This window comes from Conger conger, chromosome 7 (assembly GCF_963514075.1).
Source record: "Conger conger chromosome 7, fConCon1.1, whole genome shotgun sequence".
Lineage (NCBI taxonomy): Eukaryota > Metazoa > Chordata > Actinopteri > Anguilliformes > Congridae > Conger > Conger conger.
The window spans coordinates 11316032-11333758 of NC_083766.1; the positions used below are offsets into that span (position 1 = coordinate 11316032).

Consider the following 17727-nt stretch of genomic DNA (forward strand, 5'->3'; position numbering starts at 1 on the left):
ATTCACTCTATTGAAGTAGAACTAGTTAATTAATACAGTATTTGCCACATTTATTTTTGCCAGTGGTCGCTTGCTGCTTGGCTTGGCATGGCATAGGTTTCAGACTTGCCCAGACTTAGACGAGTGTTCGATTTCATTTTCACTGGCTCTGTTTTTGTGCTATGCTAAAACATTATGGTAGCATGGAATCCGAGCTACTGAATGCACAAAAATGTTAAACGAGCAGTTTGATTTAATTAAGTCTGGGTAAGTTGGAACAAAGGTTTATTTCCCAAAATGTTGGTGTGTTCCTTTAATTGAACATTATTGCCACTGACAGACCGCTTCGGATTTTCTACTACTTCGAAATATTTTCATCATAATAGTGCCACCTCAGTATTATCAAGAATCTGCCTGCACCAGGGAACATCTATGGACCATCTATGGATGGGGTCATCATACTTGCACATTTTGGGTTTTTTGGTGAGAACTAAAAAAAGCAAATTCATTTGTAATTTACATGTTATGTGCAGAACTTCAAAATCTGTTTACCAGGTTGGCTCCAGAGAACATTCCAGCTCTGAATCACCACCTCCACTGTATCCTGTTTTCAGGAGAGCATGATCCATCTGAACAGTAATAACTTTCCACTGGTGAAGCCCATTGCAGATGAAAACGTCACTTAATATTTGACCAAAAAATTGTTTTTCATTTCAATATTTTTTCATTTCCCCAACATTTAGTAAATCAGCAGGATTGTGATTGGTAGAATGGGTCAGACGTCAGTTGAGGATACAAACAGCAGAATACAAATGGGATCAAGGTTGCCCATTGAAGTTCCTGGGGGTCTTGCTCTGGCCCTGACACAGCACCAAGGCCCTAACATACTGTAATAACTCTTACCGAGCTGCAGATTAGTCTAATCCGGTGTGGTAAAATTTGGTTGGCCTACATGGAGCCAGATCCCGGGGGCAGCCTTGGCGTAGATATTAGATATTACCACTGAGGGAGTTTTTACCAGAGGGGATAAGAGGGGGGGAAGGGACACCATGATGAATGAGGAATAAGATGAGAAGGATTGTATTTTTTTTTTTGGTGTACTTTCGATTAAGGTATTTCAATTCGGTTATCGCCTCATAATGAGTTGCCTCATAATGTATTATTTTCTTTTCTTTGCATTGTAATAAGAGAAAAAGTCAAAGACAAAAAAATTGGTTGCAAAAAATAATACGAAGTTACTGATGAAGTAAAGTGTCAGTGCTTTTCTTAAAGAAACATACATAATTTATGGCTGATTTCCCCTTTGTTCTGCAACCACAATCTGTTTGCACAAACAGAAATGCCAGTGAGTCTATGAATTTCACATAGCCTCGCTAACCACTGGGGCTTCCATTTTCTCCTGAACTGGAGAGTTACAAGGACCCTGACTATAGCCCTATTTCTAAAGTCAACTGATGCGTTTCTCCATGTGAGCAATGGAGCATTATTATTTAATGGAAGACCGGGCGCAGGCATGGATTAGGGGAGATCTACAGCAACCAGACAGAACACACTGGTACTCTTGCTAATCGCTTTATGATTGCACCACTGCTGCTTGCTCAACATTAACAGCCTGCTGTAAAGCTTTTACTCTAATTCCTGGCAAGTGGAGTTACTACAGCTAACATTTATCACTGGATAAAACTAAATCATTATTTGAAAGACTGTTTGACAAGTTATGGGTTGTCTAAATGATAAATTGGACCTCTAATATATACTTTTTGCTATATAAATACCTTGTTTTTTAGTTTTACTCTGAGACAAGATCTATTTATAAAGTTTATAGCAAAAATAACGATTTCACTTCTACCACACTAGCATGGGCTGCCCTGCTTTTTATTGCTTTATTCAACGGTACATTTATATCCACGTCTCCAGTCAATGTTAAATGCATTCACATTTTCAAAGATAAAGCACTTTTTAATATCACAAGTAAATGTACCTTCCATTCTATCCATCATGCTTGTCTGTACCAATGGGACCAGGAGCTGTTTTATCCATCTGTATATTCATAAATACCATATAGAAATTGTATTGTTGAGAAGGAAATTAGTACTGACTAATTCATATTCATATGTGTACAACTGTGAATAAATGCTCATCTGTTCATATGCACAACCTCTAGAAACTGTGCTGTGCAAGCTGTTCGTTGGAGGTACATTACATTACATTACATTTGCATTTTAGATATTTAGCAGGTACTCTTGTCCAGAGCACTGCTTTCATTCATTGGTGTACAATCCATTCAGACAAATTCATTCTTAAACACCACTGTAAAGCCAGCTGTCAGCAAATGAATGAAAATGTTACATTTAAAGGATGAGCACAGACAGCCTAATTTCTCAGGTGAAGCCATACTGTAAGAATGCAGAAAGCACAGGTAACGACTAAAAAGTAGCATAATGCCAACCATCATATTCATGGTGGTTTTTCATGTAAAACTAGCTCACATTCTCAACCCACCCCCCTCCAGCACTACCACTACTGATGTAGATTTATGTATGAAGTGACCAACTCTGACAGCCAATTTGGTGCATTTATTTATGTTGGGAGGCGTTCATAGGTTTGTATGGCAGCAGGCGAAGGATATGCAGAGGCTGTGGTGAAGCGGGCTGACTCATGAGCTAAATATCAGAGTGGAATTAGGATATTAAATAATCCAGGCAGGATTACAGCTCAACCTTTAATAATGGAGATGGAAATGTCAAGGTGGGCCTCCCTGCCTCCCTCTCTCTCCCATTCATATTCATATGTTTGCTGATCTCTTAAAAGCATACACTCTGCCTCACTTTGGTTCTCTACAGCTCCTTGCTGTCCCAACCACAAATTTTATAGCAGAGGGGACAAGGCATTTGTCTCCAATTTTATGAAATCATCTGTCAGAGCTTCTGACCCTGTATCTTCTTTTATATCTTGCTTGAACTTGTACATTCTTACATTTCTCCCTTAACTGTATTACTGTTCTATTCAGTTTTTTACACTGTCTACACACATCTTGCTGGAAGTATGCACAAACAGCAGAAGCTTCCAAAGAGGTGAGGAAGAATTCATATTACATTATTAAGTATGTTGGCAGACCCTTATCCAGAGTCACTAGACTACCTGTAGGCCATTCTATAGGCCAAACAGCTGCTTTATCATAGGGCTAACAGAGATTAAATACGTTGTTCAAATGTAGAGTAGACCAGTAATGTTACTGTGTTGTTAGTGATAGTCAAGGTATTTCATGACTCACAGCGGTCTGTGAGTGTCTGATCACGGTTCTGATGAACATTTCACTGTGAACCTTTGACACTGATCTTAAATCTGCAGGGGGTTATAATACTGAATGATAATCCAACATTATCTTTATCTTTATAACCCCTGGTAATACAGTAAAGTAGATGATGTTAGGATTACTGTAAATCTTGTTCTAGAATCCCAATCTCTGCTATTAAACAATAAAAAATGTTATGTTTTCATAAATGTACTTGATGCATGTGAAACTCTCAAAAGTGGTTGTGGGCTGCAGGAACCCTGGCACTAGAGGGAGGATAACCTCATTCCAGTCAGATCCCAAGGATGACTCGTCTGCATCGAGCATCCAGTGCAAATACCTGCTGCCAGCGACTATTAAAGGATAACCACCATCTGCGGTAGGGCTTGTGTTTCAGTTTAAAAGCCTGGTCGAGGAGAAAATAAAAAAATAAAAAGACTGCATTCAACTAGCAGGGAGATAATGATGAAATATGTCTGTGAGACTATACATAGTTTGTAGGGTGGTAGTAATTTGTAATGCGATATTTGAAAAATATATTGCCTACTTTATTTGAACCATGATGAGGGAATTGTGTGTTCTTTACTCAATGCTAACTTTAGACATTTTGTTTAAACATCATCCATCATCATTCCAGTGGTATCTGAGTGGACTATTGTGCTTGATCAATCTACTTCTTCACCTTTTGGATTTCTTCTGTGCAGCAACACTCTGGACTTTGCTGCCTGCCTGCTCAGACAATGTCTATGATGTAAGTCACAGCCCAGGCGGATGGTCAATTTTGGGTCTTTCCCAAGCAATGTTAGCATATTTATAGCCTATTCAAAAGCCAATCAATGTTTTTTTCTACATAAAGTGACATTTGTGCAAATTGTGCAAAACGAAATTTAGCTTTTATACTTTATTTCAAATTACTGATGGAAAATTTAAACAGGCCCGGACTAAAGTTTAGGCAATATTTTTTTCTGATGGAATAAAATAATAACAAATTCAATCAAATTACTCTGATTTATGAGATCTTCAAACTCAATTTCTGAAAGAAATGACAGTCCAACTCTGCACCTCCTGCTTATCTACATCTTCCATTGCAGGCATAGACAGAAATTCGCAATTCGCCCAGCGCAATGGGCACGGATTTTAAAGGGAATGAGAATGAGAATGGTACATTTGATTGGCTATGAATGAATGAAGATACCACCATGCACAATCACTGATAATATATTCAGCATGATTCAACACATTTTCCACAGGCGCCATGCACCTTGAGCTGTGTGCTCCTTACCTCTGGTCAGGAAAATACCAACATTCAATAGCCACGCCCAGTGCATCTACACACCTCACCATTGACTGTGCCCTGCGCCATTGATCCTGGAACATCGAGTCCCCTGCATTATGAAACTTGGGTGTTGAAAACCTTCCAAAGCATAGTATAGGTTCAGTTAAAGTTCAACCTCCCTCAGATAGAAATACTGTCTATAGATGGCAATACTGCCCTGGACACAGATGCAGTTAATGTCCAAGTCAGACTAGTGGTTCTGGGCAGGAGTGTAACTGTGTGTCGTAGTAGAGCGCTAAGCATTGTACTTCTTCAGCAGGTCATTCTGCCAGTGCCTCTTGCGATTAGGAAAGAGCTTTGGGATGCGGATGTTCTTGAAATCCTCAATACACTTCTTCAGGTCTTCCTTCATTCTTATTTTCTCTTCCTCGTCCAGATCAGGGCTTGGGGGACCCCCGTCATTACAGGTTGCTTGTCTGGGCAACGTTTTGGGCACAGGTCTACGGGGGCGGACTACGGGCTCGGGTGGTGGTGGTTGGGGCGTAGGGGGAGACGGTAGAGGATTAAGGGAGGTGGGGGAAGGTGGAGGAGGCAGTCCAGGGCTCTCAGGTGGAGAAGGTGGAGTTAGTAGAAGAGGTAGAGATTGTGGAGGAGGTGGAGAAGGGAGAGGAGGAGGAGATTGGTGTGGAGGTGGTAATTGTGAAGAAGGTAGTGAAGGATGATGAGGTGAAGGAGGCAGAGATTGTGGAGGAGGTGGAGATTGTGGAGGAGGTGGAGATTTTGGTGGAGGTGGAGATTGTGGAGGAAGTGGAGATTTTGGTGGAGGTGGAGATTGTGGAGGAGGTGGAGATTGTGGAGGAACTGGAGATTGTGGTGGAGCTGGAGATTGTAGAGGAACTGGAGATTGTGGTGGAGCTGGAGATTGTAGAGGAACTGGAGATTGTGGTGGAGGTGAATACAGTGGAGGAGGTAGAGATTGTGGAAAAGTTGGAGATTGTGGTGGAGGTGAATACAGTGGAGGAGGCAGAGATTGTGGAAAAGTTGGAGATTGTGGTGGAGGTGAATACAGTGGAGGAGGTGGAGATTGTGGAAAAGTTGGAGATTGTGGTGGAGGTGAATACAGTGGGGGAGGTAGAGATTGTGGAGGAGGTGGAGATTGTGGAGGAGGTGAAGATGAATGGAGGCAAAGAGAGGATCCATTTCTCATGTCCAGTTCTGTGGCACTGTCGCTATGGTAGCAGGCCTTGGTCATGCATGGATCTCTCATTGGTAGTTTGTCCAGGGCAGATTGAGGGTAATTTGCTGAAATGGGACTCAATGAGTTGTCTGCTGTTTCAGAAAGACAGGGGACATGTTGTCAGGTTAGTTGTACAGGCAGAAATAAGTGTTATAATACATATATTGTAAATACTAGACAGTAGTTGAAAGGCTTGTGCTGTTTTAATTTTTTTTCTGTCACTTGAAAAACAGCTGTGAAGTCTATAAGACTATATTTTGCATGCTGCTAGATATCAAGTTGAAGTTTCAGTACAGAAGACAACTGAAAATACTGAAAAGCATGTAACACTTGATCTGTCATACAGTCACAAACCTCCCTAATAAGGGACAAGGGAAACACTATGATGTATGGGAGATCTACAGTAAATATGGTGCAACATCTGGCCTAGTCCTAATTCTAAAGGTATACAATTTGGAATAGATTAACAGAATATGATATTATTTTTTCATAGTATTGGCCAAGCCGAGAAAGCTACTGGACAGTGTTAATACTAATCCGAACCAGTGGGTGGCATGTTCTATTGATTTATTTGAGCTGCTGCATGCTTGTGAATAACTGCTGTATATGGCATTGTGTGATTAGAAGCACCATTAATATTGATTGGCATAAATGATCACCAAACCATAAACAAAACCGATTGCCAAACCAAAAACACAATTGATCACCAAACTAATTCACAACTAATCACAAAACCACAAACACAACTGATCACTAAACCAAAAACGCAACTGATCACCAAACCATAAATATAACTGCTGAACAAATTCAATTCTCTTAAAATCCCTTCTTAAGACCTTACTTTTGCTAAACGGACGCCCCTGTCACCACCAAAGAACAGAAGTTCACGTGATTAGTGGTGGTTTTCATTGGATTTACAAAAAATGTTGCATTTGCGTCTCCCTGACCATCTTCACTTTTCCATGCATGATTTTCAGCCCTCTGACCCACCCCATAAGTCACTTGAACTTTAACATTCATGTAAAGAAACACAGTTAAACGACCATGGCTATGCACATCTGAAATCTACAATGATGGTATACAATGGTAATATCTAAAATCTACAACCTTCTCATATCCCTCTGCTCCACCTCCACAACTCCTTGTGGATTTCAATATCCCTGTCGATTCACCTATATGTCACTCTGTTATTAAGTTTGACACCCGGGGACACATACTTGACCTGGTCATCACTGATTCTGTCCCTATCAACAACTTAAATGTGAATGACCTTGGTGTGTCAGACCACAAAGTTGTTTCAACGGACCTCACATTCTTGCCTTCCATAACTCAGACAAATCAACGCTTATGGTTCCGTTACTGGAAAAGTGTCAGCCCAGCCAGCATCTCAGAGGATTTTGAGATGCTGGCTGGACTGACATAGATCAAAACTGCGCTGACCCAAGGCACCTGTTCTCCACCATAAACCACCTCCTCAAGCCCCAGTCCACCTTCAAACCCACCTAGGAAAACAGCTTCATTGGCTTTTTTAAAACCAAGGTCAGAAATATGAATCCCTCATCTCCAGCTCCACTGCTCTGTCACCTCCTCCCCATAACCCTCTGCCTGTGTTATCCCAGCCTCTCTCTGGCTTCTTGGAAATAACACAGGGGGAGGTTGAAGGATCTCAAAGATTAAATCTTCAACAAGCACCCTCAACCCACTCCCAACCGACTAACTCATCCCACCCTGCATCCATACAATCAAATACCTTCAATACACCATCAAACTCTCTGGTTTTATTCTTATTTCCATGATTATGTCTATCTTAGCAGGTCCAGGTCCCAGACTCACTACATCACCAGTGGTGTCCCACAAGGGTCTTTCCTCGGACCACTCCTGTTCGTTTTATACATGCTCCCCCTAGGCTGCGTCATCAGTCAGCATGAAATTTCATTCCATTTCTAGGCTGATGACATGCAGCTGTACATCAAAACTGCACCCTGGGCTGCCTGCAAGCTTCTCAACAGCAGCCTTGAGGAGAGCCTGGATGAAGATAAACTTCCTGCAACTGAACAGCAATAAAAACCGATGCCCACCTTGTTGGCACCCCCCACCAGCTCCGCCACTCTCCCTGAACCCATCTCATTATTGCTGGCCAGAACATCATTCTGTCTACCTCAGTCTCCAACCTGGGCATCACATTATACCCCTCTTTGACTTTCAACAACCATATTCGACACAAGCAGCTGTGCAAAACTTTGTTCTACCACCTCAAAAACATCATGAAACTCTGCCCCACTCTCTCCCTGACAAGAGCATCCAAAAGCTTAAATGTGGAAACCACTATATCACCTGATCAATTTAATTTCCTGTTTTTCAGGCTTTCAGCAAATTTCATTTAAAACATAGTTTTGAATATGATGGGGGTGTTTTTACCGGTCTCACTGGTCAGCAGTGCATCCTTCTCCATACAGCCAGTCATGTCCTTACCTGTACAGGTAAGAGAACTTCATGATTATCTCCCCATCAAATATGCAGCCAGACAGTTTATTATCAATTATGACGTGAGTCAGGTGAGATGTGGATGACTCAAAGGGACAATCAATCAATGGTAACAATACGGTAAAAACACAAAGTTAATGTTGTTGGAATAGGTGTTTTTTCTTTGGCTAATATCTCCTCATGTGCTGATTTGTTGATTTGTTAAGTTATTGTGTTGTTATGTCAATATAGTAATACTTTGTATACAAATCAGGGGCAGGTTGTTTTACTGTAATTAATGCTGTATGCAGACCTGAAATTTCTGTAGTGAGGGTATATATGTAAAGCTTTACCAGTTAGTGGACTTACTTTGAGTCATTTTGTGGTTATGTGAACTTTACTGTTAAAATCAATATCGGATTTTGAGACCAATATGATCCAGCTTTTAGAGGTAGAGGGGGAACATTCACTGATCAATATGGTGACAAAGTGAATTATTGAGCTGGAATCAATATAAAACCTTTTTTTATTTATTTATATCAGCCTTTCCAAGTCTCGTGGCTTCAGGCAGCAATATTACATAACCTACAGGCAATGAAGATCAAAACAGTGAAAAGTGAAATTAACATTTATTAGAATACTGGTAAGCTGTATCACATATGGTGGTGGTGATGTTCCTGAAGGCAACTGATTATTTTCTGGCCAGCCTGATTGGATACTTCAACTGAGTTATAGCTCCCCTGCCCTTTTTCCATTTCTCCAAATGGAAGAGTTTAGTAGAATTGTCTGGCTGAAACAGCTCAGGGAGCTGCTATTGGTAGATAGTAATATTGTTGTCTTAGAAATGGGAAGTGCTGACTTGCGGAGAGTGGTGGTGGACATCAGAGGGTGGATTTCATGGGGTTGGCAGGGAAGGGGAATCTATAAGTACAGCAATCGTGTATCACAGAGAGCAGCAGAGGCCAGGGGAGATGTGGGGAGGATTGGTAGGGCTCACTTACAGTGGAACACATATTCTGTGTGGCTGGTCCAGATTTTGTCATCTGCCTGGTCATGAGCAAAGGAGCAGTTTCCAGTTGAATTGCAGGCTACCAAAGTGAAGTCAGCCTGAGCCAGCTTATCAAAGGCTTGCTCTAGACAGGTGAATTTCAGATAGGAGCGAGATGTGTAGTTATCCGGTGGACAGTCTGAATCCTGGCTCTCACTGAGTGTATCCCCAAAAACCTCCTTAACCAGTGAGGTCTTCCCACACACCATTATACGTTCCGCGTGGCGGAACTTGCCACCCGTTTGGCTGTCCTGGCCCATTGTGTATGAGCCTTCATAACCAATGGTAATGAAGCCAAAGCGGTGGCTGCACCCCCCTCCCTCCACCACCAGATTGGTGCAGGGAGCAGCAGCTGCGTTAAGGGGGTCCAGGTTATGGGAAATGTTGGTTTTGGAAGGGAAATCCTCAGGGTCACTCTGACAACCTTCATTACCCAGGGTGTGTCTGGCAAACCTGGTTGCCAGCATTTTAGCCAGTTCAGGCAGCTTATAGAACTCTGCTTCCCGCTGGAGCCTCGCGCGCTCAGGAAAGTGTTCTGGGAGCTGCAGCTGACGGTCACGCATGTAGTCCAGGACGTAGCGGAAAAGAAACCCGTCGCGGTCCACAAAAAAACGGCCTTTGGTGTCACGTGCCAGCCCTTTGTTGCTCTTACAAGTGAACATCTCCGCGAGAAGGGAATCTGGGAAGCTGATTATCGTGGAGTAGCGGGTTATGTACACCTGGCCACCCACATTGAGTTCCACAATCTCTGGGAAGAGCAACTCATCATCCGGAACGGTGCAGGCGCTCTTAAGTAAAGCCATGGGTCTGTGGGAAACCAAGCACAGAACCACCAGAGACATTAAACACTGAATGGGGTCACAAGAGTGTAAGCATCACAGTATCACAATCTCAATTATTATGGAGGCTTGTGAGACACATAAAATGTGCCATCAGTTTTGCAATGAAACCATCGCTCCCACCTAAAAATAACACCTTCAGAGTCATTTAGGAAAATGAATTTAGAATTAAGAGTTTAAATGCAGAACAAGAAAGGACAGTATCAATAATATATGTATATAAATACCTGGTACTGTTATTCAAAGTAAAAGCCTTGTTATAAATCCAAGTTGATTTGGTAAGATCCTCCACTGGTATGCTGAGCTCTGTTAAATACAGTTGTAATTGAGCATGATGATAAAATGTTTATCCTTGAACTTATTTGTTTGTGATGAAATTCACCTCAGAAAAGAAAACAAATTTGGCTACTTGCTGAAGAAAAGTACTTGAAAGATTAGTATCCGGATACCATTTCAGCGCTGCATTAACTGTTGCACTGAATTAAAAAGCCATCATCCAATATGACCCACTAAAATGAATGGCTTTCTCCCTGATATCATTGGTCTGTCCTTTGCTGGCCCTTACAGTGAGAAGCTCCGCTACAGGGTTATAATCTCCACAAAACCCCACCTACTCTATGAAGACGTTTTTGTTGACTCAATCCTAGAGTACTCTGTGTGTGTGTTTGTTAAGTTGTACATATAAAATATATCTAGCAATATTGCAGTCACTTACAAATTCTGTAAGTATTTGGACAGCGACACAATTTTTGTTATTTTAGCTCTGTACTCAAGCACATTTGATTTGAAATAAAACAATGAATATGAGGATGAAGTGCATACTGTCAGCTCTAATTTAAGGTCTAATCTGAATTGTGCAGGAATTACAGCCATTTTATATGCAGTCCCCACCATTTTAGGAGACCAAAAGTAATTTGTCAAATTAACATAATCTTAAATAAAGTCATATTTCAGACTCCGTTGCAAATCCTTTGCATTTGATTATTGTATGAAGTCTGCAACCCATAGACATCACCAGATGTTGGGTATCTTCCCCGGTGGTGTTCTGCCAGGCCTGTATTGCAGTCATCTTTAATTCCTGTTCATTTTGGGGGATTTTTGCCTTCAGTCTCCTCTTCAGCAATTGAAGCAAGGGTTCAGTTGGATTAGATTCACTTTTTCACTGAGAAACTCCTTTGCTTTAACAGTGTGTTTGGGCTCATTGTCCTGGCTGCAAGGTGAAGTGCTGTGCAGTAGGGTTTTGAGGCATTTAGTGGATCTGAGCAGATACAATGTTAATGCTCACATCAGAATTCATCCCAAGAAAAACCTCTACCTCTACCCTGTTCTCATTTCAACCATACTTTTTCACAGCTCATTCTACTAATCAGCAGCCTAATCTCTAGCTGTTGAATCCTCCACTTAGTGCTTAGTTTTTTGTGTAAAAGCTACAGCATGGTAGATCTCCAAGAACAGGTTTGGGAACAATAATACATTTCATTGCACTGTTCCCATACATTTGGAGGGCGCTTCAGTATATTTGGTTGCTGCTGTCTTCATTAATTGGCCATGATTGGCTTGGGTCAGTTTCTCATCTGCCCCTTTTTAATCAGTTGAGTCTTATGAAACATAACACACTGAAGAGTGTAGCTCAAAATTAGCATTGGCTTATGTTGGCATGGATGTATCACATGGCACTCCTATGCCAAACAGTTGAATCTGCAATATTTGAAATACTTGCAAAGTATATAGTAATTTGTACTTTAAAGGTCCAATAGGTAAGATTTTTGTGTTAAAACCTTGTTACAATCCCTTCCTGTCCTTGAAAAAAGCTCACTGACATGTTGACTCACCCTCTGCCAGTGTTTATAGTCCTTAAATTCGGGTTTCAAAATATACAGTTGACAGGCCATCACTCTGTACCAAAACATTGTACAGATGTACAATAATACAAGCTCATTGGTTGAAAATTGGTTCTAATTGCCACAGCCAATGCAATGGCGCGATGCTTATTCTGAATGTTCGCGGGTAGCCGCCCAAATTGCACTCCAGGCAAGCGATCGCTGAAACTGTGTATACAATTGGTTATTATCCATGCGAAGAATACATATCTAGTTATAAAACGATACTAGTTCGCTATCAGTAGCAACAAACAAAATTAGCCATAGTTAGCTCGACGAATTTACAAATATCCACCTGAAGCCACACGAACATAGTAGCGAGCGTTGCGACCATAATTGCGCAAGCGTTGTGGATATTTGTAAATTCGGCAAACTAACTAATAGCTAATTTACTTGTTGCTACTGATAACGAACTGGTATCAGAGTTTCAGTGATCGCTTGTTTGGAGTGCAATCTAGGCAGCTACACTTTCCTTTTATCTCTACGTGTTCAATCATGCGTGTTTAGCTAAACTTTTATTTGTCTCAAACTTACTTCAAAGTTACAGCTGCATCGTTTGTAGTAGATTATCATATCTTAGTTATATAGCCGGCTAGTTACATAGCCAAATACGTGTCTTACTGGTTGGTTAGCTGAAGTGTAAACTTCAAAAAATAAATAGTGTTGCATAGCACACTAAAGTCAACATTTCCTAAAGTCACCTGTTCGGCGAACATTTTCTTACTAGAACACTACGAAAAGACGGCAGGCTCCAAAACAGTGCATGAGAACACTGAACTGTATAATAACGCTTTATTACGTGTTATATTGATAGACGAAGTATAAACAGTGTTGTGATTTGAGGGTGTTTGTTGGTGGCATTCCTCTCTTGACCGTTAGTTGAGTCCGAAATTACCTATTGTACCTTTAAGTTGCAAGTTACTCCACCTCAGTTGCTATCCCGGCAAGGAATGAATGTGTACATTAATCTGAATAACTACTTCATATAACAAACATTTATTGTGTGGCCTGAATCATGAACACTGAAGTAATTATACTGTATTCATAAGTCTCCCAGCCTTGTGTTAGAGCTAATGTGTGCGATTCTTTCCAGAACCATTATAATCATTCTGGATTAGTGCTTATATTTGTATCTGAGAAATATTACTGTGAAACACTGCTTTGAGCTGGATTTAACAGGGCAATGTTCATCTATGATCCTCTTATCTCTTTGAATATGGGTGTGTCTTAATATGGTTCGGCATGGGACAATTTTCCCAGAACCTTGCACTTGGTTATCTTTATAGGCATTTACCTTTTTATTAAACATTTTGGATTTGATGAAATATTACAAGGAATAAAGATGAACAGAGATGAAATATATTTCTTTTTTTTTTAAGTAACTCGATTGTTGGCATTGGCTCCATTTTGTGCAGGTCCGGACCGCTAAAACATTTAATCAAATAATAAAAGTTAAAAAGTCACAAACTCTTTTTATGCATGTCTTTATTACTGAACATCACCCAGTTAAACTGTCACCTGAGATTAAAACATAGACTTTGTTCAGCAGTAAGCTATGGATGTTTATTGTAGGGGTTTGCAGATAACAAAGTTGTTTCGAAAGCACTTCAACAGTTCTGATGTCGGTATTGTGTCAGCTGACGTGGGAGGATTTTGTAGGATTGATGTTTCAGGCCAGTAGAGATAAATCACATTTTGACTGTTGGTAGTCATCTAGTTGATTGATTGATGATAATTAATGGTGATTTGTTCCTTTATCAAACATTTTCCTAACATATACATTTAATGATTGTATTATTGTACAAATAAATAACAGCAACTTATCTCATGCTCTTAGAATGAAACCCATCTCATTGTTCACAGCACAGTGACAGCACCTGAGCAGATTCCTACTGTTCAATTTGAAGAACACTATCCCTGCAAGTTGCTACAGCCAGCTATATGTAATGCCATGGGACTCCAAGCCACAGCCAACACTCACACAATCTGGATTTTATTCTGGACAGTGGTGTCATCATTCTGCTTAAGACTGTCATGGAATACTACAGGAAGCTGACATCAGTCTGCTTTGGTCTGATCCTATTTTATTTTAGTATGAAGCTTTTTATCAACTTTAAATAATTATTTCAGCTGTTGGTACATCAGTTGTACCAATCAGCCGTTGTACCAGCTGTTTTTGCCGTTGTACCATTCCTTTCAATGTTGAATGTTGTTTTCCTCAAGTTAATCATTATCAGCATGAGTCCCTCGGAGATGGGTGCATACGTGTTAGGGTGTGTGTATAATAAATAACAGCTCTCTGAGCACACTTAGCAGTTTTTATTCAGGACAGTGCATGAATATGAAGTTGTGGGCTCTACTAGGATTCACCCTGCTCCTCAGCACTTCTACATTTATAAAGGATACAACTGGTCAATCAACTTCAGAACCTCCAACTGTTGCAACAGATGCAACAGATACAACAAAACCAGCTAGTACAGCAGATACAACAAATCCAGCTAGTACAGCAGATACAACAAATCCAGCTAGTACAACAGATACAACAAATCCAACAGATGGAAGTGATGCAACAATTCCCACAATTTCAGCCCTCACACCCGAAGCCACTGATTCAACAACAAAGCCAGACCGTAAGGAACAAAGCTTATTTCATTCTTTATTTTTGTATGGGTTTCAAGTTAATGGAAAAATACACGTCAATTATTAAGAAGTTTTTGTGTTCATGAAATACATTTGGTTGAAAGATAGAAAGCTAGATAAAGATTGAAAGCAACTTCATGGATATTGGATGTTGTGTACTTGTATGCTTGTATGCCATTTTGTGAAATCTCGGTTTTCAGTAGTGTCTGTACTTATATTCAGCTAAATAAGCATTAGAATTAAGTTGAATAGTAATGTTTATTTTCTATTATTTTCTATTTTCTATTTTGAAAATCAAGAAAATCTTTGAAACGTGTTGTAAAAAAAAAAAAAGGCATGTGAAAGTGGCAAAGGCAAACCAGAATGAGAAGAATCTTACCTTGTTTTTAAATTTCTTGTCTTCAGAAAGTATTCAGACCCCTCACATTTTTCACACTTTATTGTGTTGCAGATGTCATTTTAAATGGATACAATTTTTGCCCATCAATCTACACTCAATAACCCATAATGACAAAGTGAAAACATGTTTTTGGAATTTTATATTTAAAGAAATCTCAAAGTATTCAGACCCTTAAATCTGTATGTTGTAGAAGCCCCTTCAGCAGCAATTACAGCTTTGGGTCTTCTTGGGTAAGTCTGTACAAGCAATGCACACCAGGATTTAAGCAATGTATCCCATTCTTCCTGGTAGGTCCTTTCAAGCCCCTTTAGATTGGATCTTCAGGTCTCACTGCAGATGTTCTTTGGGGTTTTGGCTGGGCCACTCAAGGACAGTCAGAGACTTGTCCCAAAGCCACTCCAGTGTTGTGTTGACTGTATGCTTTGGGTCATTGTCCTGTTGAAAGGTGAACAGTCGCCCCAGTCTGAGGTCTTGTGCACTCTGCAGCGGGTTGTCTTCAAGGACCTCTCTGTATTTGGCTGCATTCATCGTTGCCTCAATTCTGACCAGTCTTCCTGTCCCTGTTGCTGCGAAACCCATGGCATAATGCTGCTACCACCTTGCTTCACTGTAGGGATGGTATTAGCCAGGTGATGAGCAGTGCATGGTGTTCGCCAGACATAGTGCGCAAAGTTCAATTTTTGTCTCCTCAGACCAGATAATCTTTTCCCCATGGTCACCTCCCTGACCAAGGCCCTTCTTGCCCGGTTACTCAGTTCAGCTGGATGGCCAACTCTAGGCACAGTCCTGGTGGTTCCAAACTTCTTCCATTTCATAACTATTGAGGCCACTGTGCCCCTAGGAACACTCAAAGCTTTGGAAATGGTTCTATACCCATGGCCCAATCTATGCCTCACCACAATTTTATCGCGGAAGTCTACAGAGAGTTTGTTGCACTTTCGCTTGGTTTTGTCCTGACATGCAGTGTGAATTGTGGGACCTATATTTAATTGTGGGACCTCTCTATTGGTTTCAAGTAACTTGACTAGGCCACTCCAAAGTCATTTCTGGGACACCACCATACCCCAGTGAGAGTCGTTGTCTCCAAATTGGAACAGTGGTGAAAAGGGCGCAGCGCTCATCCAGGAAGTCAAACAGCTGCATGCCTCTCTAGCCTCAGCTAAGGTCAAAGGTCAAAGATCATGATTCCACAAGAAGAAAGAGACTCGGCAAAAATGTGATTCACGGGAGAGTAGACACTGGAAACCAAGAGAAATGTCAATGCTTGTCTCACATTTGCGAAAAAACACCTGGATGGTTCCCAAGCTTTTTTAACATTAATATTAAATGGACAGATGAGTTAACATTGAAACATTTTCAACAACATGGTGCCCATTACATCTGTCAAAAAGCAAATACAGTATTTCACAGTAAGAACATCTGGTAACACTTTACAATAAGGTTCCATGAATTGGCATGAGCTAATGTAGTGGTTCCCTAACTACTACTGAGAAGTTAATCTGTAAAGCTTTGTTAATGTATTTGAACATCATTACTTCATGTTAACAACGACATTAGCTGCTGGAATGAAAAAGTCAGTTCATGTATTTGTTAATGGTTAACTAATTATAAGTTGTGAATGTATAAATATTATGTTACAAATATGTTAGCTGTTAGCAACTACATTAACTAATTAAAAGTACATTTGATGCTTAATTAATGTATTAATTCATGTTTACAACTACATTACTAAAGGGCAATTAATGAACCTCCTTGTAAAGTGTTACTGAACATACCAACAGTCAAACACGGTGGTGGTAGTGTGATGGTGTGGGAATGCTTTGCTGTCTTGGGACCTTGACGACTTTACATTATTGGCATTTGGCAGACGCTCTTATCCAGAGCGATGTACAGTTGATTAGACTAGGAAGGAGACAATCCTCCCCGGAGCAATGCAGGGTTAAGGGCCTTGCTCATGGGCCCAACAGCTGTGCGGATCTTACTGTGGCTACACCCGGATTAGAACGACCGACCTTGCATGTCCCAGTCATTTACCTTAACCACTACGCTACAGACTTGCCATTATTGAAGAAACCATGCATTTTGTCCTGTAGCAGAAAATTTGCAAGGAGAATTTTGTCTGGTCATCTGTCCATGAGCTGAAGCTGATGCGTAATTGGCTTATGCAGCATGACAATTTAGACGCTTAATTTTGTGTTGAGGATGTTCTTTCTGGCCATGTAGGTCTTTGTTGTTTAAAGGGCGTTGGATTGTTGTCCTGTGAACAGCTAGACCTGTGTCTGCTACTCTTTTTTGCGCCCCTTTTGCAGTGATGTATGGGTTCTTCTGAACATTTCTCACCAGGTCCCCAGCCATTCTATCTGAAATCTTTCATGGTCTTCCAGACCTTGCTTTGACTTCAACTGTTCCATTTATCTTCCATTTTCTAATAATGTTTCTAACAGTAGAAATACAGCCACTGCAGTTGTATACTTTAGAAGGCATAGAGTTACTTAATAATAAAAAGTTCAGCCCTGGAATTATATTTCAATTATATATTTTTAATCATGATTTTGTGGTTTTATTTCAGAGCAGTGTGCTGGAAAGGATGACTTTGATACATGTAAGGAACCTGATAAGGCTGGCTGCAATGAAAATTCCAAGTGTTCCTGTAAAGCCGAGACATTTTTC

The 17727-nt window shown here is 40.6% G+C and overlaps 1 protein-coding gene across 1 annotated transcript; it reads right to left on the bottom strand.

Annotated features, from left to right (window-relative positions):
- Positions 1–9243: 9243 nt before the first annotated feature.
- On the bottom strand, positions 9244–12061 carry LOC133133852 (BTB/POZ domain-containing protein KCTD12-like). Its single transcript, XM_061250103.1, has 3 exons — positions 11970–12061; positions 10365–10443; positions 9244–10105 (listed from the first exon to the last, which is right to left on the bottom strand). The coding sequence occupies exon 3, from the start codon at positions 10099–10101 to the stop codon at positions 9244–9246; it is 858 nt and encodes a 285-aa protein (XP_061106087.1). The 5' UTR covers positions 10102–10105; positions 10365–10443; positions 11970–12061.
- Positions 12062–17727: the final 5666 nt, after the last annotated feature.

Coding starts and splice junctions, on each gene's coding strand:
- LOC133133852 (XM_061250103.1), bottom strand. CDS start 10,101: ATGGCTTTACTTAAGAGCGCCTGCACCGTTCCGGATGATGAGTTGCTC.